This window comes from Zootoca vivipara, chromosome 6 (genome assembly GCF_963506605.1).
Source record: "Zootoca vivipara chromosome 6, rZooViv1.1, whole genome shotgun sequence".
In the NCBI taxonomy this organism is placed as follows: Eukaryota; Metazoa; Chordata; class Lepidosauria; order Squamata; family Lacertidae; genus Zootoca; species Zootoca vivipara.
Window position 1 is genome coordinate 62373623 of NC_083281.1, and position 27003 is coordinate 62400625.

The window sequence follows — 27003 nt, forward strand, 5'->3', positions numbered from 1 at the left end:
TTTATAGTCTTCACTGATTCCTATATATTTTTTTTTGTATCTTTGTAAACCATTTAGGGACTATTGTAATTAAGTGGTGTATAAATTGAGACAGTTCAGGAATTGGTGATCTATTTTCACTGTGTGTGTGGCAGTCCAAAAATACATCACCTGGGCTATTATTTCAGCAGCCAGGAGGGCTAAACAGCTTGCAAGCTCCTGTGCCCTTCTTGTTTGAATTCTCTCCCTGAGCAAAGCAACATTTATGTACGGTAAGCCTTTGTTTATTTCCACACGCAGACACACTCAATCCAGAGAGCTCCATGAAGATGTCAACCCAAGATGCAGCAGCGGTGAAAAAGGCAAATTATATGCTAGGGATCATTAGGAAAGGAGCTGAAAATAAAACTGCCGATATCATAATGCTGTTACACAAATCTACGGTGTGACCGCATTTGGAATACTCTGTACAGTTCTGGTTGCCTCACCTTGAAAAGAAAATTGCAGAGTTCAAAAGTGTTCAGAATAGGGCAACCAAAAAGCTTTTCTTCCTCTCATTTGTAGCACTAAAGCTCATGGACTGAATGTAGGAAGATACAGGACAGATAAAAGGAAGGTCTTCTTCATGCAGTGCACAGTGGAACTTGCTCCCATAGGAGCCAGTGATGGCTACCAACTTGGATTGCTTTATAAGAAGAGGTTTAGACAAATTCATGGAAGAGAGGGCTGCCATGATAGCTATGCACTGCCTCCAGAACTGGAGCCACTAATGTTTCTGAACACCAGTTGCTGGAGGAGATCACAGGAGGAGGGAGTGCGATCTCATGCTTCGATCCTGCGTGCAGGTTTCCCACAGGCATCTGCTTGACCACTATAAGAACAGAATGCTAGACCGGCTGGGCCAATGCTCTTCTTGTGTTCCCCGTTTTACTCTTTTCTGTTGCCAAACCGAGTGGCTCATGTTTAAAAATGACTATGCAAAAGCCACAAAGAGGTGCCCAGATGGTGATACCTGGTATCACGACGCAGCCTAATTTATCAGAAACTACCAGGCATAAATCGGGCAATCTGCTCTCTCCCTCTGTTTTGTTTTCTCCCCCCCTTAATAAAAACCTAAAATTTCAAGTTGCCGGAGTGAAACACGCCACATCTTTAGAGGTCAGATGGGGCTGAAACTCGAACAGCTGTCTGACAAACATCCTGGATTGTTTTTAATTGTCTCCCCTTTCTTTGACAGCAGTAATTCTTGTTTATATTGTCAAGAGGCTTTTTCCCTGAGCACAAGTGCGCCATCCTCCGAGGTCACATGCTTAACCCCTTGGCATGGCTACAATATAAATGGCCCCCTTTTGTTTTCATTAATACGGATCCAGAGTAGTATATGGGCAGAATGCAAGGCAAGGGGGCTTTCACATTACTTAAATAACTTATTGTTAAAAGGAGGGAGGACCAAAGAAAGCATATTTTTTTGTCTCTTGTCTCGTGGTGGGTTGGTGCAGGCCGCTTGATTGATTTGCCAAGGGAGAGGACTTTTGTGTGGCATGTTGATCTTTTGACCTGGAATACATCTTACTGACCTTACAGGTTCACTCTCTTTCTTCCTTTCTTAAGACAACTTTTGTTATTCTAATACATCCAAAACAGTAGGAATAGCTAAGGTTGGCTTGTTTTCGGGCCCACCCCAAAGGTGCTGGTGGGGGTGGGGGTGGGCACAGACTGCTTGCATTCCTTTTTCATACCTTAACACCTGATGTGCCACCAGATAAAATCTCTTTGTAACACGAGGGAAATGGGACACGCAAATGAAACAATTCCCAGAGGGGTAGCCATGTTGTTTAGTCTCTTAGCAGCAAAAGCAATCCGAGAGTCTTGTGGCACCTTTTAAAGCCTAACAGATTTAGTACTGCTTAAGACGTCCACTTCCTTAGATGCATGAAGTGAGAATTCTTAGCTGGCAGGAACGTAGAGGAGAAAATAATAAGGTGGAAGTTGAATGGCAATGAAGGTGCAAATATTACAATCGGTGATAATTGGAGCTTGAATATATGCTGAATAGACTAGCCTTTTATAGTAATAGCATCATAGAATTGTGGAGTTGGAAGGGATCCCAAAGGTCATCCAGTCCAACCTTTTGGGCTCTGACTACTGGCCAGGTTGGGTCACAACGTTAATCTCTGCTCCTGCAGGACCTTGTCATTTATCAATGCAAGCTCTTCCGCTGAAACCTGAGGTTGTGCAGTCATATGGCAGTTCTGTATGTTTCCAGGTCATTAAAAAAAATGCTTTCCCCCCCCCAACCCCCCAACCCCGATTTTTCTTTTAAAAAGTTTGAAAGTTTGTTTTATTTAGGAATGTAAATAAGAATTTAGGGTTTCGGGCTTCTGCTTTAGAACCACCAAACTCCTTGATGTGTTTCAAGTGTGCTTTCTGAAAGACATACTGGCTCATTCTTAGCAAACCCAGCTGAGGAATATGCCCTTGGTATTTTTATATGAAAGCTTCATTTTGCAATTGTTTCTCTGTGTAAATGGAACGTATAAATATACCGAGGAAGGCAAAGGAAGCTATTATCTCTAGAAGATGAGCCAATAATATATGCTTATCAAAGCAGAACACTGCTCTGAAAAACTGCAAGTTATACTTCAGTGAGGATTCATGCCAGAAGCGAGAGCAGTTTACGGTGGTCTCGCCCCTCCCCCCCTTTCAAATTGCATTAATCAGGGTGAAAAAACAAAAGCACCTCTCTCTTTCTGTTGTTCATGTTTGTTTACCTAATTGCAGTTGAAGTAAAATCCAGGTATAGATCTCTGAAATGGAAACTTAATTACTGGATTCCTATTTTGGCATCCAGAGTGGAAATACTGAATGTGTGAAGCTAGGAAACAGGACCACCTCCCCCCACCCCGACCTTTGCAAATTCATGAGTTCTTCTACACAGAGAATAGAGACATGCAGTTTGTATGTGCCTAGGCCGTTTCCCTGAAACAGCGACCCTGCAAAATCTGGCATTCTGACCTTGGTTTCCAGTAGTTTTTGGATGAGCTTAGGGTTGCTTTGACTCATAGCTAAGGCAAGGTTGGCTGATACTCATGAGCTCACAAGTATGAACACAGGAAGCCGTCTTATACTGAGTCAAACCATCAGTCCATCTACATGGACTGGCTGTGGCTTCCCAGGGCTTTGGGCAGGAGACAATTCTGGATATATACTTGGGATTGAACCTGGGACGTTGTATTCTACAAGGAATTTTTTGACTTAGTTCTTGCATAGGGAACATATGTTCAGCCTTAATAGGCAATCTTTGGGTTCAGGATACAGAGGCTGAGGAACAAAAACACATGCTATGCTATAGCCTTCTCTTCAGAATGATTGCAAATATGGTGACTTGTTTCCCTTGTGAAAAGTTAGACCCTCAGCTGGATCCTTTTGCAAACGAGACTTTCTTTGTTGTGTCCTCTTGCTTTCAAAAGAGATTTTCACCACCACCCTGACACACACATTCCTGAATGTTATTTACACTTCATATTATCTTCTGTCTCTGGGTTCACTACAGCTTTTGATGGTTTTGATGTTTTGAGAGGTGAGGGAGATCACAGGCAAATCAGAATCCTGTTCATCCATAGATCTGACAGTACGAGGCCAGGTCTGACCAACTGGAGCATCTTTTCCAGCTCGGTTCTCACACTGGGATGGAAAGTCATGGCAGAAAACTTGTGCCACCAACGCAGTGATGAACAAATATGCCAATTTCCGTTTCTCATTTCTTCAGCATTTAGTTCAGTTCCCCACATTTTTGCACCCTTTTGCAATTTGAAAACAAAACGTCTGCATGGAAATGAGTCAGCATCGTAGTGCAAATTTCCCCTACTACCGACATTTTTCAAGCAATGCAATAAAATAATACAATTTATATGTTCTTTTCAGTAATACGGCCATTTTAAAGTGCAGTTTCTTTAATCTGCACCTTTTTTTTGGTACACATAATTAGGCTGGAGAACTGCAGCACAAAATCCAGGTCAGTGCTAACGTCAAAGTATAGCTGTGTTTTGGTTCACATACTGCTTGGAAATTAGGTAGGTTATCATCATTAAATCTGAAATGAATTGAATTTCTACCCCATTCCTACCAATTCATGGATCACTGTCCAAGAGACCCTCCTGCCCCTTTCTGAAACTGGAAGACCTCTATATCTTGGGGTCCCTTCCAGGTGCTGCTCTAATTCCAATCACAAAATGCCTCAGCAGCGACTAACAGAGCTCTGCTTTGGAGGGTGTGGGGAGATATCAGGAGTGTGTGTACAGTTGAATTTATTTTTTAAAGCTGATGATCAGGGGACCCAGCCCAACCCTTATTCCCAAATGAGGGATCCTTCCTTGAAACAGCTATTTGGCTGAGGCCCAGTGTGGATGGATATTTGCTTAAAGGTCAGTAAAGGTTTTCTGTGGACAGCTGCTGTATCTTTTACCACCTTTTTTATCGGTTGGCACCTGTCTGTCTCGGGAGACAATGTAAGTGTGCACCTTTGGTGGTGAAGCCAAACCACTGGAGAGTTACAGTGCCTGCTGTGGCTGTAGAGGAGAGGCATGTTTTGTTGCAGCTGGAGCGGAGGAAGGTATCCAGTTGTGCTGTTGCAGGTGTAAAAAGGGACCCCTGACCATTAGGTCCAGTCGTGACCGACTCTGGGGTTGCACGCTCATCTTGCATTATTGGCCGAGGGAGCCGGCGTATAGCTTCCAGGTCATGTGGCCAGCATGACAAAGCCACTTCTGGTGAACCAGAGCAGCACACGGAAACGCCGTTTACCTTCCCGCTGTAGCGGTTCCTATTTATCTACTTGCATTTTGATGTGCTTTCAAACTGCTAGGTTGGCAGGAGCTGGGACCAAGCAACGGGAGCTCACCCCGTCACAGGGATTTGAACCACCGACCTTCTGATCAGCAAGCCCTAGGCTCAGTGGTTTAACCACAGTGCCACCTGGGTCCCGTTGCAGGTACACCATGGTGTTTTTTTCTTTCTGCATTCCTCCCAGAGATCATTCCACTGCTGTGGATACACAACCACATTGTCTGTCTCCAGGCACTGTGGCCGTCCAAAAGGGATTCCCACAGGGAAGGGTTAATGTTTGCAGACAGCTTTGTAACACAGAGTTGGTCTGCCAACAGGCCTGGTGTCTGAAGGCAGCTCCCCATAGATCACTTCCTTGGGGATCGTGCCATCCCCCATTCTGTGGACATTACCTTTTTTTGATTAGTTGACCTATTTAGACTTAGACAGAATGTCCTTCTGTGTGGACGTCTTTAGGAGTAAGGCCTTCTCATTTGTCTTTCCCACTTTCTTAAAGTACATAACCTGAATAAGCCAACTTTTCCACTGAGGGGGGTGGTATTTATAGATTTTTCTATTTATGGGGAATCCCCCACCAAGGTGGAAATGGGATTTCCCACCATACTCTTCTTTAGGGAAGCAAAAGTAATATTGACACCTACAGTGTATATATAAGATGACTTCTTAAAACGCTGCTAAGTAAATATTTTGGATAATGGAAAGTGCCAAAAGTAATGTTTCTGCCGATGTATGTCGGATGCTGCCAAAAGAGCTTTGTGGAGAGGATTAAACTCTTTGGCATTGTCATATTAAGTGGCTTCAAAGGGAAACAGTATTCTTTCTCGATTGCCGTTTTAACTGTTGCAATGAATTCAACACAAAACAGAGGGACCCAAAGAGAGACACTTTTGTTTTGGAATTTGACATCTATGTTGAGTAGGCACCTCCCCCCACTTCCTTGACTTCCTTATGCTTTAGCCTGCGCCTGGACCTCTCAGCACCAGCACTTTGAAGACTGAAGGGTGGCTCCACCTTCTCCACCTCTCAGAGCTCCAAGAGGGCTCTTCTGGAGGGTCCTCTGTACTGGTTCCAGGAGAACCCTTCCTGTTCATCAAGGTCCTTGACCTGTGGAGTAGGTCTGGTTCATCCTTCAAGGACTTGGTGTCTGGCACCAGGTCACAGTTAAGCACGCCATTGTCATGCTGTCTTTCAAATAATATTCCTTAATACGGGGGAGGCCTTTGTGACTGAAGCACCTTACTTCTAACCTTTTGATGTGCTTCCCCTCCCTTTGCTATGCTTACCTGTTGCTGTTTTATTTGTACTCCACTCTATGAAAGCTTCATGGTATCCCAAGTCTCTTCATTGTTTTTGCTTTCATCACAGATTAATAGGGCCACCCCTCTGGAAACTTTGCAAACCACTTGAGATTTTGAGTTGGAGGGTGATATCACCATGCTTTAAATAAACAATCTAAAATTCCATAATTCATTTTAGGTTAAATTAGAGTCATTGCCAAGTTCATCTCATTCCCCCCTCCCCCCCAAAAAAAATCCCTGATGTGTGGGGTCTTATTTGACCCCCAGTATTTTACCCTCCATGTGTAGCTGAATAAGTAAGATCTGATCTGAGTCCTACTCAGAGTAGACCCATTGACGTTAATGGACATGGTTAACTTTGTTAAGCCTATTAATTTCAAGGGGTCTACTCTGTGTAGGACTTAGTTGGATACAGCCAGACAAGTCAATCTTCCAGCAACATAATTCCAGAGAAGCATGCTTCTTAAATTAATAGATTGATCTTGTTTCTTTAACGAAGCCTTATGATTTGTCCTTTCAGCTGATAGGAAGCCTGTATGCGTTTTGTATTTTTCATTAAGTTCCCCCACCCCATTTCTATTTTTGTTTATTTTATAGGTTCTTTGAGGGGAGCTGATGTTTTTACCTGTTGTCATGATTTCTATGACTCCGGGGGAGAAAGCTCTTAATAATAATCTCTTGCCTGTTAGCTCCCATGAGTCTGTCTTCATTGTATAGGCTGCATATCGCAACTGTAAGAGTAGAATGTACTGAGCTTTAAACAAGTCTATTAGGCTCACCGCAGCCAAGAAGGAAAAAGAAAAAGAAACCCTTGGAAAATTGCTGAAAGGAAAGAAAAAGGCTTGGGTGGGGGTGGGGTGGGGAGAGAAGCAACAATTTTGTAAACCCTGCAAAGGTCAGAAAAAGGCTTTTGGTAAGTATGCAGAGGCTAGAAATCAAATCCCATTTCCTATCATAAGAAACCAGTTGTTTTTAGCAGCAGTGGTTAATGTACTATATGTGAAAGATTTAAGACTCGCTGGAAAAGCTTTGCTCCTGTTTTATTGGGCTGCTATTGAAAAGCCAACAGCATAACTTCAACTAGGTGCTTTGAGATTTCTTAATGGGCTGTCAAGGGCAAGACACCAGGTCTGTGCTATACTAGCTCTTTCCTGTACATTAAAACAACAGGGGCCAAAATGATCATATACAGAAGTATGAATTACTTGATGCGTTCCCTGTTCCATATGGTCCTCCGTGTCTTCGGCAATTAATCATGTTACAGAATCAGTTGAGTGCTCTCCGAAGCATTGAAGTCAACATTTTAGCTATACCTGTGCAAGGCGAAGGGTGGGGAGGTAAAAGGGGTTGCAGGCGTAAAAGTAGCAGGATGAGAAGTTTCTGGCGCCAACGGCTGAGCAGCTGGATTTTATAAACAATTTCTTTTTCCCCCCCCTCCCCTTTCCTCATCACGTCTCTGCTCTCCTCCCTTTGCTTTCTTCCACTCCACAAACACAGTACCATTTTTCAACATGGTCCCCCCTCCGCACCAAAAAAGTTGTTGAGTGAAACTTGGGTATCAAGCATGACATACTGTAAACAAAATAGGACCAGTGTTTGAGCGTAATATGTCCAAATTGCTGGGTGATAACTTAAAACATGCCAGCCACTTTCACCATAGCAATTGCCAACATGGCCCCATTACATGCTGTGTATACCGATGAGATATACAAGCTACTATTGATATACACCATCCAAGTCCTAGTCAACATGTATGCCTTCGAGATCTCAAGTTAAATTATACTTTTAGTTGCATCCAACTCTTGTCACGATACTGTCATTTTCCCACCATAAAAAAACTAAAACAAGCTGGACAATTAGCAGAAGGTGAATCTCACTGCTTGCAAACACATGTCTTATCCCCACCGCCATTTCTCTTTGCTATTGATTATTGGCTGTTGGACTGCTTTCCTTGAAGTGGGAAGAGCTTAGCAAGGGCTCAGAGGTTTATCCTGCTAATCTCTTTGGAAAGACTAACGAGTGCATTAGATCTCCTGGTGAAAACCTCATTTGTTGACAAAATAAAGCAAGACTCTGAAAACGGAACAGCCTCCTCTGCTTTGGTTTAAATCTGGAGTATTTGTTTTCCAGAACACAGAGAGAAATGAAATATGTGGAATCATGGCACTGTCCTGCAGGAAATGGAATGGCCGTGACAGGAGGCCAGAGCTTTATCAGGGCACCAAGTTAATTGATGAGAATAACGATCCTAAAAAACACTGCTTGGGACTTTCCAATAGCAAGCAATGTCTTGTTATCTCTGTTGGGGCCTATTCAGGATGTGCTTTCACCAGCATAGGGAGCAGAGGAAAGATAGCTTCATCAGGTCCTAAGCATTAGCACCCTCCAAAAAGTCTCTGCTGAGAGACTGATGAGATAAAGCAGACCTGCAGGGTTTGTTTGTTTGTTCTGCTGACCTTGTGTGCCAAGCACATCTTGCGGGAAGAAGAGGGGTGCCCTGAACCAAAGCTGAGTCCAGTTTTCAAATCAGAAGGCTTCACTCAACATTGGGTAAAACAAAGTTTCTGTAGACAATTATCTGTCATTAAAGATCATTACATGGACGAAGAACCCAGAGTTGACCTTTCTTTGATAGCGCCCAAAGCATTCAGAAGAAGACTCTCCCATCTTCTGGGGACAGGAGTCATACCAGTAAACTTTTTGATGGATTCCTTTAAAAAAAAATCAGTGTTGATTTGAGGAAATGGCTTTCCCAGTTGATAACATCTTTGACCACATTTCTTGAACTCTCGACCTCTCACTGTCAGGGCACATCTTTTCACCTTCTAACCCTTTATTTAACTCAGGTTCCTAAAATGGGATGAACATTGGAAACCCTTTAATGAACCATATTTTTTCTCTTAGGCTTCAATCCTGCCCACGGTTTCAGCAAAAAAGTCTATTGGAATCTGTTGGGTGCAGCCATCTAATTATAGACATGGCTATTTTGGTTTTGTGTTAATTATAATATATGGACCATTCTTATTTTTAAGAAATTGCTTAATAGGATTAGTAATAAATTAAGGATAGTAGGAGAGAGGGATATAACAACAACAGCATTACTACTACTACTACTACATTGTCTTTTGCTTGGGGTTGGGCAAACCCACTGAGACTTTCCCCAACTTGACTCAGGTTTTTTTTCTGACCTCATCTCTCCCCCTTTCAAATGGGAAAATTCCAGAAAAGTCCACTAAATGCAAACTGGGCCCTTCAGTTTCCCCACCCCTTGAAACAAAATGGTCAGTTGGATGCTAGGTTTTGGACTGCTTGGACTGCTTCAAATAGGCAACTTGTTCTGACAACTTCCAGAGCAAAGTTGAGCCTTGTATGATTGTTCAAGCCCGGACAGCTCCCATAAGCCCTATCCCATCTCAGTGAAGAATTGATCCCTGGGAGTCTCAAACTCCTTTATTTAGCAGATGGTACTCCCTTAGCAAGGGACACGGGTGGCGCTGTGATCTAAACCACTGAGCCTAGGGCTTGCCGATTGGAAGGTCGGCGGTTTCAAATCCCCATGATGGGGTGAGCTCCTGTTGTTCAGTCCCAGCTCCTGCCCACCTAGCAGTTCGAAAGCACGTCAAAGGGCAAGTAGAAAAATAGGTACCGCTCCGGCGGGAAGGTAAATGCCATTTCCGTGCGCTGCTCTGGTTCGCCAGAAGCGGCTTTGTCATGCAGGCTACATGACCCAGAAGCTGTACGCCGGCTCCCTTGGTCAATAAAGCGAGATGAGCACCGCAACCCCAGAGTCTTCCATGACTAGACCTAACGGTCAGGGTCCCTTTACCTTTACCTTTACTCACTTAGCGGACCTGTTGGTCTCTCAAGTAATCAAGAACAGGGGAACATGGGGTCTTGGGCATTTGGCAGTGTCATCTCCAGGTAGATCTGGGAAAGACCACTGCCTGAAATCCTGGAGAGCCACTGCCAGTCAGTGCAGACCAGGTGTGGAACTTTTGACCTTTCACATGTTGTTAAGGTACAGCTCCCAACATCTCTTTGTCATGCTTTGCTTCCAGTATCTACATGCAACTTCTGTGTCCATTTACTCACACTGGTGAAGGGTCATAGAAGAAGCTCAGTATTAAGAGCTTTTGCTTTGCATGCAGAAGGTCCCAGGTTCAATCCCCAGCATCTCCAAGTAGTGCTAAGGAAAGACTTCCTCTTTGAAACCCTGGAGAGCCACTGCCAGTCAGTGTAGGCAATCCTGAGTGAAATGGATCAATGTCTGATATTGTATTAAGCAGCTTCCAGTGTTCCTTTCAACTATCTAAGACACGTCTCCACTGCATACCCACTAAGGAGTGCACTTCAGTGAATTATGCTGGACTTAGTTCTGTGTAAAAAAATGCATAGTATCTGGCCATAAGAGTGATTTATATGTTAGATTCTCTTACCATTTTACATAGCTGTAAAATTGCTTAAAAGAGACATATCTGTGTCTTTCTCAATGCAAACATTATTTTGCTGAATGATTCATTTTATTAACAAAGGGAGGGAAATAATAAGAAGCAGTTAAAAAGGAGAAGTAGGAAATCTCTATACAAATCAGCATTACAGAGATTTTCTACTTCTTCTTGTCTGTAACAGGCGAAGTTCAAGAAAAATTAAAACGTTCCGCCCGCAATCATTAGAGGTGGGGGTGGAAGGGAGCAAGCCGCATGCACACTTTCTAATAACAATTCACCCACAGAAGGAGAAAAGAAAAGCAATTCTGTCTGGCAAAAATGTGAAAATTACACCTAGAATGCCTGGTCTGTGGTATTACTTAGGGCAACGATGCTTTGATGTTTTACCTTGCATTCCATGTACTTTGATTAAAAACCAGATAGATGGTGGCCATTTTGGACCATCATTTACTGTATTGATTTGGGAGCTGGGGAACCGTAATAAAAAAAGAAAGAAGGGCCATTGATTTACTGTCTCTATTTGCTTATGGGCTTTTTAATTAATTTTATGCTTTGTTTCCTATTTTTGGATTGTAATGTTTATGGCCTCTCTCCCCCCCCCACCTTCTCTTTTCTTCCAACCCACCCCTCACCCTTGCTCCCCAAGACAAGCCTACTGCTCTGTGAATTCAGGAAAGAGGAGCAGGCGGAGGAACAAAGGAATGAACGAATCGGCTGCCTCCTGTCCATTCTTGAAGAGCGTCAGGAGCTACGGCAGGATTGGCTGGCAAGGTGAGGACGTGATGCAGGCGTGCCTATTTTAGGGGTCTGACGGCACCTCAGCCCCTTCCATTTTTGTTTTAAAGGGGTCAGGCCCCCTCAATGTTGAGGAGGTGATAAGCCTGTTTCTGGCCTGTACTACTTTAGACTGGTGGTGGGGATTCACTTGATGGAATGCTCTTTGAGAGCTGGAAAGACGTAGAAAGCTGGCATGTCCCAAGCAAGGCTAGAACTCTTCTCCTTGATGTCTAGTTTTCTAAGTGCAGGGACGTTTTTATTTTCTACAGAGCTGCATTGTGTATGCGGTTATGTTTGCCCCATCCCTGACCTGAAGTTCACCAATTGCTTTTCCCACCCCCAAAAGAACTTGGCCTATTTCTCAGTTGACTTTAGCTCACCATGTGTTGATGGTGGTGATGGTAGAAGGGACTAAAGGCACACTGCAGGGTTGTTGTCAGCCGAAACTTTAATTTGGGTTGCCTGTTGCATTTAAAGTGAGATTTTATTAAATACTGATTGATACTTTCACTTCCTTTTCCTAAAAAATGAAAATTTACCCTATTTGGCCATCCCTCTACTGTTGCATTTTCAAAACAAATGGTTGTCTGCAAAACATATTTGTGTGTTGGGCCATGCACTGTAGATATATTTTTGTGCATGAGCAAAATGAAAACAAGAATTTGACACTTTTGGACAACATTATATGGCTGGGAGATTGGGGCATACAGTACACAGATCTGAGCACAAATTTGTGGGAAATGTGGTGTATAAATAAACTGATATGACCCAGTAAAACAACAGCAAAAAAGAAAAGGGGGGAAAGCAGCAAAACATATCCAGCAAATCATCATCTTCTGTCAAATGTCTGGGAGAAGTGATAAGGGTGTTGTTGTTTTTTTACTTGGTGCCAATAGAATGTTAATGATGGTATCAGGTAGATCTTACTGGAAAAAGGATTCCACAAACTGGGAGCCCCAGTGGAGGAGGACTATGCCTTGTTTCTACCCTCCAAAAAAATTTTATAGGGAGCACCCAGAGGAGGACCTCAAAAGACGTCCAAAGAATCCAAACAGGTTCATAATGGGAGAGCCACTTTGAAAGATAATTGAGGTCTGGAGCTGGGTTGGGCTTTCTGTGTAAAAAAAAAAAAAGCACTTCAAATTGAGCCAGTGCATCTGTGTTTCGAACTAGTGGCAAATGCCCACTTTCTGGGGACAACACCATACCAGATGTTGGTTTCCTCAAACCAGTTAAATGGATTCCTCTCACTGAGTCTCTTGGTGCAGTTGGGTTCCACCCACCAGATTTGAGGTTTTAGAAGTTTCGCCTTCAGTTCCATAGGGTCTGTGCCTAGCAGCGAATACCTCCTCTGTTTAGACTGAGCGCTGTGGGTTAGAAATGTAACAAACTAAAAATGGAAAAGTCAGGGTATTTTAAAGAAAACATAACAAATGTAACTCAGTGAGTGGATCAATTTAGCAGAACAAATAATCACCAAGCAGCACCGTAGGGAGATGAGGGGGAGAGGACTCCCTCTTGGAAAGAATCTAGTTACACGGTTTTCTGGCCTTTTCCCTTACAACTACCAATTTAGTCAGAAGCTGGAGCCAACAGGCATAATTTAGCTTCTAGAACAAAAATGGTAAGTACTTTGCAGGCTTCAGGGTGGAGTGGGGAAGGGGAGGAACAGGGGGCATGTGTGAGGAGAGACTTAGCAGCAGACGAAACACAGGCCTCATTAAAACTAAACACCTGAAAGAAAATTTCAAGAGCATGGTGTCTTGAAAGCCTTAGAAAAGACAGTGCCCCCAGAGTATTAAATAACTGTAATCGGTTTCCCCTCTCCTCTGACTCACATTTGATGTTTCTCATCACACTGACCTATCTTAAAATGTCCCATCCATATGATCCACATAAACAGACTGTTACCATATCCCCGCACTTTTTACCTCTTCAAAGGTTTGGAGAGATGTCTGGAATGGAGGCGCTGACGATAGTAGCCGTCAAGCGTTCGCTAGGGTGGTGAAAGTTATAAAACATCCGCCGAGGCTCTGGAGGAGCAGCCCCTGTGTTTTAGAGATCAGCCTATTGTGTACTTTGGAATTACACAAGAAAAATGTGCTTCGACAGGAAATAATTAGCGCTTGTCAAAGGCCAGGCAATAGGTTATAGTATTTTACTTTCAGCAAGCCATCAGGGGATCAGCCAGATTAGATAATAGATTTTTTTCTCTCTCCTTTTCCCCTTCTCTGGAAGTTAAATACAGATGACTCTAATTACCTTACGTTGTGCATTAGAGAAGACATATTATGAACAATGCAACTTGGAGAAATTTAGGTCAAGTAGATCAGAGGGAAAACAGCCAGAGCTGGGCGGGGGGGGGGGGAGAGACTCTGTAAGTCTGTGTGTATATTTAACGGGTTTATACAAGTACTGTAGTTTTGGCTGTGAGCTCCCATGTAAAACTGGAAATTTGAGAAGTGTGTGTCCCACTAAATCATATTCCTTTTCTTCCCCAGAGTTTTCACCCTATATTGTCCTGACACTCAAGTAATGGCTGTAGCCCTGAGTAGCTAATTTGTGGGCTGTCAGAAGTTGTTGGCCTCTGACTCCCATCTGCCCCAGCTAGTGCGGGCAATGACCAGGGAAGACGTGGGTTGCAGTCCTCCATTGTCTAGAGAGCCACCAATTAGCCATGCCTGCTAAAGAGCAGGGTTGGCCAATGCGGTGCCCTCCAGATGTTGGACTACAACTCCCACACGTCCCAGCCAGCATAGGCAAAGGCCCACTGGAGAAAGCCTCCTATAATGGAAGGGTCGCTCCCCTATTGGGGAAGTGCTTGAATCCAGTGGTGTAGTGGGATTGTGGCTCTGTTGGACTGAATTCTTCACACTGTGAAGTTAAGAGTAGCACAACCTCCTAAAGCCATGGAGATGTTGGCAAGCTGGGGTCCTGCACGTGCTGGAGTCATTTGAGCTGGGTGCTGAGGGCAGCTTTTACCTTCTCTCTGCCTCCTCCAAGATTGATTGATTGATTGATTTCAGAGAATTGTAGAGTTGTGGGTCCTCTAGCCCAACCCTTTTCAGTGCAGGAATCTCAACGCCAAGCTGGCTTCTTACCTGGAGTTTGGCGCTGGAGGCACATGGCTTTGGAGGCGTGGGGCGGCGGCGATACCCCACCATGTAACGACGCATGTGTCGTTATGTAACACACATGCGTAGCGACGCCCCCCCCCCGGGTGCATGCCAATTTGCCGTCTTGGGTGTCACGGCGGCTCGCTATGCCGCTGCACAGAAGGTCCCCAATTAAACAAGCCAGTTTCTAATCCATGGTTTGAAGTTGTCTTGTTTGCAAACTTTACTCCGTGAAGTTTGATATAAGCCAGAATACTTGTCCATACAATACAAGTCAACTTCCTTTGAAAATGTATAGAATTTCCACAGAAGTCCTCCTGGGTGCATAGGAGGAGGAAGAGGCAGACACAATGTTCCACTTGGGTTTGCTGCAGCTTCTCCATGTAGTACTAAACCATGCAAACTCCATGCAAATGCAGCCAGTGACCTGCTTAGCCCATATTATCAGGCCAGGTTTGTTTTACTGTGGTTTATTAAACCCTGATTTAGTCTTATGCATGAACCCTGCCCAGTCACTTAACTGTGGTTTGTTTACTGCCAAGAAACCATGATGTGAAGATGTGGTTTGTTGTTGGCTTTTGAACTTCAATTTATTTTAACCACTGTTTGGTGTTATATGAGTATCCAGCACCTTTCCTTCACTGTGGTTTGTTTGAGCACTGAACACCAAATGCTCACCAAACTGCAAAGGCATGGGAAAAGAGCTGCTGGGAAACTATGCCAGACTTTGGAGAAACAAGCCATGGTTTCTTTGCCTGCCTGCCTGTGCTACAACCCATGGTTAACTCATAGTTTATCAAACAAACCATGGCTTAGCAGATGACTTCATGCGTTAAAATGGTAGCTCTTCGTTTCCTATAGAATTGAACAAGAACTGATATTAATTGGCTAAATCTGCAATGCATCATCATCATAATGATTAGAATCTTCTTGAATATGTGTCTTTTATTTCTTAGAAATCCTCTTGGTTTTTGTAATGCGCTTATGAAAGACCCAGCCCTTGAATCCTAGTAAAGTTCCTTATCCAATCAGTTGGCCATCTCAGATCATTTTCTGCACTGGCAGGGCAGAGAGCATTCTGGGGGATGGAAGTCGTCCGGCAGCATCCCTGTCTGGATCTAAAGAGGATCAAGCTGCCCAGTGTTTGTTGGTTGTTTTAAAGCAGACTTGGTGTGTTAGCAACCCAGTACACAGAGCAACAGCAGTTATAGGAAAAAGAACAGGATATAAATAGGGAAGGAGGAAGGATGTGAATATGCTCAGAGTGTTAACAGAATCAACCAAAGGTTCCTAAAGGCTGCCGTTTGTTTATTCTGTGAGATAGGGTCTGATGGACAGATTGTTATAGCTGTTAAAGAGCTTCTTGAGGCCTTTGAGCTGACCTCTTCTTGACCTCTGCTTACAAGAGGTCATCTTTCTCTTAATAAAGTAAAGGCAGCTTCTCACGTCCTACTGTAGAGTCGGGAAGCTAAAAGAGTGCGGCTGTGAATTTCAAACCTGCCATGAAGACACCCCCCCCCCAAAAAAAAGAAAAAGTGGGGAGGGGGGAAGGAAGCTCGTTGTATTTTAGGGTCACTGTCTGATAATGAAAATTATTACCAAATTGTATGGAAATTTAACTGCAATAAGCAAGCATGGGGAGATGGAGCCTAGTCTATTGGGTTTGATAAATGAAGTGTGAAGTCGCCCATCTGGCTCAAGGCAGCACTCTCTCCCCCCACCCTCTCCTCTCTCCTCTCCTCTCTCCCCCTTTGACCAAAGGGAAGCATTTAAAAATAACCACGGTACATATAGAATCAATGACCCATAAGGAGAGCTGGAATAGATTAAGAGTTAATGGCGACCATGGAAGAAATGAACCCATGACGAGACAAAGAGAAGACAGGGGAAAGTGCCGTTTAGTATCTATCTCATCCCTCCTTTAGTTTATGAAAGTTGTGTAATCCTATGCTATCTGCGTCGAGAAGTAGGTTCCATTGACTTTAATGGGTCTTGCAGCCAGGTAAGCATGCAGAGGACTGAGTCTTCACCATACTGCTTTTTAATCAACAATAATAGGTTCTCTGCCTTTTCTCATCAAACATGGCAAGGGGCAGATTATTCTGCTGTTTAACTGTTTAAAGAGTACATATTTTATGCCAAAATGCTGGTTGTAGCTATTCATTTATATAGCACCAGGGCTATTTAGAGTTTTCATAACCATGAAAGATGTGTCTCAGTGGGGGTTAGTGTGGTGGATAGATATTAAAAAGATAAAATGTATTTCTGTGTGTGTGTTTTAAAAAAAAATCCTTCCAGTAGCACCTTAGAGACCAGCTAAGTTTGTCATAGGTATGAGCTCATACCTATGACAAACTTAGTTGGTCTCTAAGGTGCTACTGGAAGGATTTTTTAATTTTGTTTTGACTGCGTCAGACCAACACAGCTACCTACCTGTTTTTAAAAAGTGTACTCTATGTAGGCATGTAGACCCTTCTTTGCATTAATTCCATTTGTGGCTTAGGAAGACATCTTATGGAAAAGAATTCAGTATGATATCACATGCACCTCTTAATTTAGGAGACAAACCTCACAACATTTTCGAACTCATTGAAATGGTTGTTGCTGGTAAAACACTTCTGATAAAGGTGAGTGTCTCTGTGTGAAGTGTTTGCTAGTTCTTGAACAAACTTCTTTATCAGTTCTCTTGCAAGCTTCTTCAAAAACCTGAATCTAAGACTAGTCTCTACATTCTGGAGTTAAGATGCCTCTCTAACTTTGATGCTGGTGCACAATGAACATTTTAGGCATCCCCAGGCTTTTAGGCATCACTGGCGTAAACACAAAAACAGATAATAAAAGACCATGGCCCAAGGCAAATAATAATAATAATAGTTTGTATTCATCTTATACAGTGGAAAAATGTTAATTGATTCAAACTATTGATTCCAAACAGGAATTAATCAGAGGTTATTGCCTAGTTGAAATAATAAAACGAAAACACATACCCACCCATGTTTTATAATAAATTTAACACAATAGACAAATAGTTTATAGATTTGGTTACTGTAGCAGTTTGCTAAAGTGTCATATGAATGGTAACATTGATTTAAATTAAATTGCCTTTATGCTCAATTTAGGGGGGGAAATGTATTTTGTCAGTAATTTCCTTGTCCCTCTGATATCTGTCACTTCTCAGTTTCTTGTGGCTGCTAACAGCTAGTAAGATTGAGAGGGACTCTTCTTCCATACCTAACCCCCTCAGCACCCAAAAAAGTGGAAATGCTAGGATTGTGCATGTTCCAAATAGTGAAGCTAATTAGGGTGAATTATGCCAAGAACTTGGGTTCCTGCCTTGGGTCACCTTGCCAACAAGATATCTCAAGGTGGATTGGGGGCTCCTTAAGCTTCTGAGTCACTCTCTTACCTTAGTTCTTCTAGAAAGTTAAGACACCCCACCCCACTCTACTCTTTTCTGAGAAACAAAACCAAGCAGACTGTAGAAATGGCCAGAGCTTGAGAGAGGAGGGATATCACCAAGGAACCTGTGTCCCTCTAGAAGTTGTTTGACTCCAACTTCCACCAGCCCCAGCCAGCATGACCAATGGTCAGGGATGATGGGAATTGGAGTCCAGCAACTTCAGGGGGACACACCTGATTGTCTTTCCTTGCTGTAGATGGATGGTGTTTGTAGTATGAGTGGGACCTCCTACAGAAGTTCAAGGCCAAGCAGAACCTTGGGCAGCTCTTGTTTTACCACTACTAGAGCCCACTTCTGGGGGGCAACAGGTTCCCCACTCACGATGTGACCATACACCCTAAAAATCAGCACTGATGGGATTCCTTCTCTTCTCCTTCTTTCTTTCTTTCTTTCTTTCTTTCTTTCTTTCTTTCTTTCTTTCTTTCTTTCTTTCTTCAGTTCCCTATTTTTGAATCTCTAACATAGAACAACATGCCTTCCACACCTCAACAATCTTTCCTCCCAGCAAGAATTCCAAACTCTGTAATCCATGACGTGAATTCAGACTGTGTTCCTTGTTTACACCAGCTTTGGTAGTTGTAGTACGTGAAGGATAGTTAGAGCTGGCTTGGAATTCTGGTAATTTGGTGACATTCCCCCCCCCCACCACCACCACTTTTCTTACCACTCAGACTCTGCAAGTGGAGGGAAACTGAAATGGTCAGGCTTCCTGGCTGCGTAGGATGGCGGAAGCCCAGCACATCACAGGACTGAAAAATGTATAATCTGTGAAGACAGAGTGTTAGCTCCACCATCTGACAGTTGACCCACAAAGTGGCATTAGTATCAGCTGTCATCGTGCCTGTTAAAAACAATGGTGTCTGCCAGAGGCAGCCGGTTTGTGCAGGAGGAAAGCGTGCGACTCTTGCTTGGTTTTCAAGTACCAAATTGGTGTTGCAACTGGGAATACACAACAACTCCCTGGGGAACAAGGAAATAGCCAATATTTATTTTTAATCTGCTTGTCGAGGATTCTGATTTCCAAGACATCCATCCATCCATACTTTCTTAGGTCCCTTTTCCTGAACATCCTTTATGCCTCGTAACTGCAAATCTCCATAAAACCTGCTCACATACTGAGCACAAGAAGTGAAACTGTGTATAAAAAATAGACGTTGAGGATTTAAACTGTCCCAAAGATGGATTACATTTTTTCACCTTCCCAAGAAATGACCCCATAATCTTGGTGGTGTTCAGAACTGGTAGGGCCTTTGGCGCTTTTGTTGCACTTCATAATAACTTTAAAGGGGGATGAAGTGCATATGACAATCTAGGTTAGCAAACCAGAATTGCAGCTGCCCCATTCAAACTCTGAACTCATGTTTCCTTTTATGAATTCTTCGTTCCGATTCACACGTGCCCATATTAGCCCTGTTGAAGTGTTAAAACTCAATAATGTGGCTCAGTGGTAGAGCATCTGCTTTACATGCAGAAGATCCCAGTTCCAGTCCCCAATATCGCCAACTAGGACTGGGAGAGACCTGTCCGAAACCCTCAAGATCTACTGCCAGTCAGTGTAAACAATATTGATCTTGATAAACCAATGGCCTGACTCAATATAAGACAGCTTTATGTGTTCCTCTCAAAAGATTCACATACCCCAAATAGATAAGCAAAGTTTTGATGTGAGGACTAAAGAAAGGAGATAAGTGAGCCTTCTCTAGAAGGGACTTATAGCCTGGATAGCTCAGTTGGTTAGAGCATGGTGCTGATAATACCAAAGTTTCAGGTTCGATCTCCATGTGAGGCAGCTGCATATTCCTGCATTGCAAAGGGTTGGACTACCTCAGGCATCCCCAACCCTCCAGATGCATAGCTGCCAAGTTTTCACTTTTCTCGCGAGGAAGCCTATTCAGCATAAGGGAAAATCCCTGTAAAAAAGGGATAACTTGGCAGCTATGCATATGTTTTGGCCTACAAGTCCCATGATCCCTAGCTAACAGGACCAGTGGTCAGGGATGATGGGAATTGTAGCCCAAAACATCTGGAGGGCCGAAGGTTGGGGATGCCTGGACTACCTGATCCTCAGGGTCCCTTCCAATTCTACGATTCTATGACTTCTGTGATCTAGGTGTCGCTAATGAATGTCTTAGAATGTCAGTGGTGCCAGAACTGAGTTCCTGCGAGTGCCAGATGAAAGAAAAAGCCCAGCTTCTGGCCCAGACTATTCAGGACTTTTTGCTTGATTTATTATTATTATTATTATTGATCTAGTTATCCACACAAAGAAATAGGGTCCAATCTTATGGATTAAGGACAACCTGGGCAAAAAGATGTATCTTTACAATCCATCTGAAGCAGCTGATGGTTGCTGTGCCAGAGTGAAGGGCATTCCATAGTAGAAGCACAATGGTGGAAAATTACCGCCCTATAATATTTTGGCAGGGTAGAATTTTCCCCAGATGATCTAAGTGATCACTTATTTATGTGTGTAAATATCTAACTATCTGCCCTTCTAGTGGCCTTGTACCACTTGCATGGATAATCAGATACCAGGTTGAAGTTATATATGGCCCTGTGTTGTATAAGAGGATGTCAGATCAGGTGTTATCTTTTATGAGGCCAGCCTTTGTTGGCAAGGGAGTTGCTGCCTTTTTGAGTCACACAGCTCTCCATCAAGATAACTCCGGCACTTGGATATGGAACCCAATCCAGTAAAAGATCTCAGCTGACCAGCTTGGTATCCCTCATAAATGATGAAGCATTTAGAAGCTGTGGAAGTCAGGGACAAGCTTTGTCCCTCAGAACGCATGCAGGATTTTCAAGTCTCCTGTTTCTTCCCATCATTTTACATTTTACATCCAATGACCATTTTCATTTTTCTTTAGTCTGGCTTGAATCTTAGTTGATTTGTTAGTTAGTGTGCTATACAGTCGTACCTTGGTTGTCAAATGCCTTGGTACTCAGACGTTTTGGCTCTCGAATGCTGCAAACCAGGATCTTCCGAAAAACGTTCGCAAACTTGAAGTGAGTGTTCAGGTTTGTGAACGTTTTTCGGAAGCCAAACATCTGACACGGCTTCTGATTGAGTGCTGGAAGCTCCTGCAGCCAATCAGAAGCTGCACTTTGGTTTTCGAACCATTTTGGGAATTGGACAGATTCCCAGAATGGATTAAGTTCAACAACCAAGGTACGACTGTATGTTGCGTAACAAGGATGTTTCATTCCTATATATATATGTGTGTGTGTGTGTGTGTGTGTGTGTGTGTGTGTGTGTGTGTGTGTTTCATACTACTTCAATCAGTCATGGCTTCCCCCAAGGAATCCTGAGAATGGTAGTTTGTTAAGGATGCTGGGAGTTGTTAAAACACCCAATTCCCCTCACAGAGTTACAATTCTCAGAGTTTACCGTGAAGAGGGATTGGTTGCAAAACCGGCCTAAGAATTGCAGCTTTGCGAGGGGAAGAGAGGTCTCCTCCTAAAAACAACACCATGAACAAACTACAGTTCCCATAATACTTTTCTTGGGGGGAGCCATGACTGTTTAATTTATTAATTTTATTTCATAAAATTTATACACTACTTGAACCGGTTTTTATTTTAATTAAAAAAAAAACTCAAAGAGGTTTACAACAATTTAAAACATTTAGAAAAAAATAGTATCAGCAGTAAACTAAAAACAGATCAAAACACACATCAGCATTCCGGATATCTGGGTAGGCATGTCTAAACAAAACTTCTTTTTAACAGACACCAGAAAGAATACAGTGAAGGCACTTGCCTGATAGCAATAGAGATGCCATTTCAAAATGTAAGTGCTACCACACTACAACATAGATTTCTTACAAACAGTGCCAGTTCCGCAGATTGAAGCAGTCAAGTGGGCATCTATGGGGCAAGGCGATCTCCCTGTTCCAAGTGCTATGAAATTGCTTTAGCTGTATCTTTTCTTCTTCTTTGGCGATCACTCGTAGCCGAGTAAGATTGTCTTCCCTAAACACGGTTTTAACAAGGGGTCGGTAAGTGACTGTGGAGGCCAATTCTGGATCCACACGTCCTTCCACAGTTCTGGATCCACACGCCTTCCGGGCAGGAGTTGATCAGGGTGTGGATTTGCCAAGCGTGCCTTCCTCTTAGCACGTTTCTCCCTTGCGTCCTGAGATCGAGTTTCTTCAAAACCCATGACACCTTTGGTAAAGGCTGTTCTCCAACTGGAGCGCTCGCAGGCCAGTGTTTCCCAGTTGTCAGTGTTTATACTACATTTTTAAAGATTTGCCTTGAGACAGTCTTTAAACCTCTTTTGTTGACCACCAGCATTACGCTTTCCATTTTGAAGTTCGGACCAGAGTAGTGCAGCTGGGTCCTTATTGCTGGACTCCTATTCCTATCAGCCCCAGCCAGCACAGGAATGATGGGCTGTGTCACCTGGCAGCATCTGGAGGGGCACAGGTATCCCACCCATTCCGTAATGAGCCAAATTTGCTTCCAGGTGAACAAGAGCACAAGCTTTATAAAAGGTAGGGATTTTTATTTGGTATGCAAACGACTGACACATTGTCAGAGGTTCTTGCGGCTACTCTTGAGTAATGATGCTCCACACCTGTGGTTTTTTTATTGTGCATTCTATTTACAGTGCAAAGTGTCTGGAAAACATGTCTGCTTAGTCTGAGTCAGAACCTCGCAATTGCTTCTTTCTGTTTCGCGCCCAACATAACAGCTTGGGAACCCCACAGCGCTTCCCTCTTGCCCTACGGGGTGCCGTGCGCCTCAATTCAGGCATCGGGGGGAAGGGCTGTCCTTCTGACTGCTCTCCCGTCATTTCCTGCCCAGCTTCCTCCCTCTATACTCGGTGTTGAGGCTCTTTGACACTGCTAGAGCCTTGTCCCTCCCTCTCTGCTTCCTGACTCCTGTAATCTGACTGGACTTACTGCTCTGAGAGGAACTCGACCTGATGAGGGGGGGGGGGCTGTTCCCTATAAGCCCTCCCCCTTACACACATATTTGTGGGTATGGTCTCTGATTCATAGTGTGTGAGCCCTACCACACCCTTCTTAAGGGTGCTTCTGCTTTATCTCCTTAAAAGAGTAACAACAATAAAAAAACAAGATGCTTTCAAACATGTGCTCTGCTTAGAATTGCACGCAGCTAATTCCCCGTTGGAATAATATATACACACACGCACACATGCAGTCGCTGCTCTCAACAAAGAAGCGGCCGCCAAAGAAATCTCTGGTGCAAGCTAGGTTGTCAACATACTCTGGTCTGGGGTAATGGTTCTTTCTGTTAAGATGTTACTTTTAAAGCAATGATCTCAGTGACCCCTGAAAAATTATTTATAGCAACAGATGAGAACTGCAGGAGGGAAGAGGGAGGAGGCAGAAGGTGACATTGGAAGACCAGCATTTTTATAACCCATTGGAATTTCTGGAGAGCCATGACTACAGAGAGGGGTAACCTTTTGAAGAAATGCTTCTTCTCCTCTTAGGTCCCATTGGCACCTTGCATCCTAATACTGCCCCCCCCCAGTTATGATTTTATTTTTATTTTCGTATTGCTTTTGAGTATTTTTGAGGAAATCCCTAGAATACTGGCAAAATTACCTAGATTGCTGCTGAAAAAGAGCAGTCTAAAATATTATTTTATTCTATTTATTTATTAAATTTATCTCTCTCCCTTCCTCCCTTGGGAGCCCAGGGTGGCAAACAGATGTATCTTTTAAGACAAAAACAAAACAAACATTCTAATAAACAATTTCATTTTTATTTATAAAAAAACCTAAAATAAGTTACAGAGTTCTAAAAGCAGTTCTGTATTGTGTTGTGTGTGTGTTTTTTTAAAAAAAGTCTTCCACCCAGTGATCATAGAGTTAGCCCTTAGGGTTAACTTTAAGATTGAAGTTAGTAACGCTCCCCTCACCTCCTTCCATCAAAGGCAACATTGATGGGACCTGGAAAATTGAGAAGTGAAAGACCTTAATGAAGTTATTGATGAAATGTATGTATTTATTTAGAGCATGTGTGCCCTCACTAAAGAGGTTCCCTGTGCAGCTTTTGTGCAATCAGAACAAGACGGTCCTTGTCCACAAGCTTAACACTCTAAAAAGGCAGGACACAAAAGGTACAGGGCAGAGAGAGAAGGTACGAATAATGTAGCTGGATGAAGAGATGGAGACAAGGAGAGAGAGAGAGAGAGAGGTGTGGAATCTGCCCCCTCCTTCCCCACCCAAGCTGGTTGGTGTTCATATTGGGGTGGGATACTGTGGCATACCATTCACTTATTTTCAATAGGATTTGAAACCACTCCCCTTTTTAGTGGATGTAAAGTCACTTCCTGTTTTCTGCACTTCCTTCAAACCCGCTCTACTTTCTCCCCCATGTTATTTACTTATTAAACAAGATTTATGTATCATATTATTTTAAAAAAATTATGTGCACCTCCAAATCACCCCCCTCTTAATATGCTTTAACTTAATTAATATAATGCGGGTGGCACTGTGGTCTAAACCACTGAGCCTAGGGCTTGCCGATCAGAAAGTCGGTGGTTCAAATCCCCGTGACAGGGTGAGCTCCTGTAGCTTGGTCCCTGCTCCTGCCCACCTAGCAGTTCAAAAGCATATCAAAGTACAAGTAGATTAATAGGTCCCGCTCCGGCGGGAAGGTAAACAGCATTTTCGTGTGCTGCTCTGGTTCACCAGAAGCCGCTTAGTCATGCTGGCCACATGACCTGGAAGCTGTACGCCGACTCCCTCGGCCAATAAAGCGATATGAGCACCACAACCCCAGAGTCGTTCATGACTGGACCTAACGGTCAGGGGTCCCTTTACCTTTAATTAATATGAACATATAATTTAAAATATTTGTGGACCTAGAACATTGGCATCCCATTGAGGATCAGCTCGTACCCCCTAGCTCTGAAAGATAATCTGTAAAATCACCCCACATAAGACCATTCTTAGTTAACATTTGCAGACAGTCTTTGAAGACAATTCTGTAGATTGGGTTAGGGAGCATGATGTCTTCTGGATGTTGTTGGAAGTGTTTGGAACTCTCATTGTTCTAGGCGCATTTTGCGACGGGGAATTTTATTAGTGCGAGCAGTTTCTGAGCTCTAGTGTGCACAGTACTGCGCCTAAGGGTTCAGATTAAAACGGCAAAGTGGAAGTAATGGAGGACCTTTTTCTGCCTCCCCACTTCCAGCTACTCCCTAAAGACTGGAGAAGAGACCCTCTTAAGAATATTAGGGGGGTGGGCAGGGGAGGGACTAGACCATGTGAAAAATGAACATAATATTTCAGCTGCAGTTCATACATTTTCAACTTTGTATTCTTGTTATAAAAAAGTGTGCCTGGACATTCCGTTGTTGCACCCATAACCTGGGTTTAAGGTGCCATTTAGCTCCTAGCTTTCATATCTCGGTTTCTAACACTGATTGTTGGACAACAGCCCCCATGAGCTTCAACTACCAGTAGTATGGCTAATATGAGTCCAACATATGGATAATGATGCCATTTTGGCTACTGCTGCTATAGGTAGTCTACATTTTGTTTTTTGCAAAAGCAAATAATATTATTCCAACCAAATTCTACTTGAAGTAGACCTATTGAAATGAATAGGTTTCATTTCAACATATTGAAATGAAATGAACTAGAACTTGTTCTGTCGTGAGTCAAACTTAGTTGGATACAACCCAGTGGCTCAGAATGGCCTCCTTCAAATTTAGCCATTTGTAACCCATACTTTCTTCGGGGAGCTCAGCAGTGGTGCTTCCCAACACTTGGCTGAGCCCAGATATTCTTTGCTTCAGAGGTGGAATTCTAGTAAGACTGCATTCCTAAACAAACTGATCACACTGGGACTCACTTATGGGTAGAGATAGACAAATCTGTCAATGTTGCTTCTGCAACTTCCTCATTTCTCCAAACTTTAAATTCACCTCTCTGCATTTCCTCAACAATTTGTGCATGTTTATTTAAGAAAAGATCCTTATGAAAATTTCTCAGCCCTTTAGTGAGAAATTTCCCTAATAAACACAATTTTTTTTGCCTGCTGTTTTGACTAATGTACACATTTCTGCAAGCAATTTCCCCTAATGTAAGGTATTTGGTATGTTATATTCATGAATATATGCATTTTGGTACATATTGTTTGATTGCTGAACTGAATAACAAAATTCAGGAAAATGCAAATTTTGAAAGACAGCTGTTTCAATTTGTGTCTTGGTTCAAGAAGCACAACTTAGGTAGCTTCTCATTAAAATGCAACAGTTTTTCTCTCCGTCTCTACTCACTGAACATGCATGAGTAGTAGTAGTTTGGATTTGATATCCCGCTTTATCACTACCCGAAGGAGTCTCAAAGCGGCTAACAATCTCCTTTCCCCTCCTCCCCCACAACAGACACCCTGTGAGGTGGTGGGGCTGAGAGACTTCAGAGAAGCGGAGACGCGAACCCAGTTCCCCAGATTACAAGTCTACTGCTCTTAACCACTACACCACACTGGAGACAATATCAGATACCAACACTAAGGAATAGGGATGTAAGAACCAAAAGAAAATGGAAGACTGGTAAAAGCAGGGTAATATCTAAGGAATCAGAGTAGCCCTCATTTGTAATTATATTGTTCTATAAGAAAGCATTAAGCAAAATAAGTTTGAAACCTTAGAACAAACCTAGAGTACATTGGCAAAAAACAAATTCTAGTATTGGGAACCTTTTGCCTTCCTAGCCTCCTCCTTGCTATCACAACTAAACGGGACCACCAGATGCCCATTTATAAAAAGGGATATGCTGTAACACAACCCTAAAGAAAGAGTTGGAAGAGATCACATTGCTGCATGTGTCTTCTTTAGGGTGGCCCAAATGAGTATTTATTGTTACCAGCTCAAAATGGGACTTCCTTTGTGGCTTGTATTGTGAAAGCAGAAGACATACAGAAGATAGTTGAGCCTATCCATACGTTCCTTGAGTGCCTAGGATCTCAAGGTGGACATGAAACAGCCATTATCTGCAGTGAACACACTCATTGCTCTTTGGCACTCCCCTGACATCCTAGGATAGGTGATAACTCTGTACAAATTAGGATCTCCATCTTCATCCAAGATGC

At 43.1% G+C, this 27003-nt stretch overlaps 1 protein-coding gene across 6 annotated transcripts in view; it reads left to right on the forward strand.

Moving 5' to 3' along the window:
• Positions 1-27003, forward strand: part of FTO (FTO alpha-ketoglutarate dependent dioxygenase) — a 249524-nt gene that overhangs the window by 96247 nt on the left and 126274 nt on the right. For 5 of the 6 annotated variants that reach the window (XM_035119015.2, XM_035119018.2, XM_035119024.2 and 2 more), the window contains one exon: positions 11217-11341. The exons of the other annotated variant lie outside the window; for it this stretch is intronic. In XM_035119015.2, the coding sequence (XP_034974906.2) occupies positions 11217-11341 (125 nt within the window). The remainder of the gene's footprint in view (positions 1-11216; positions 11342-27003) is intronic. 6 annotated transcript variants of the gene reach the window in all.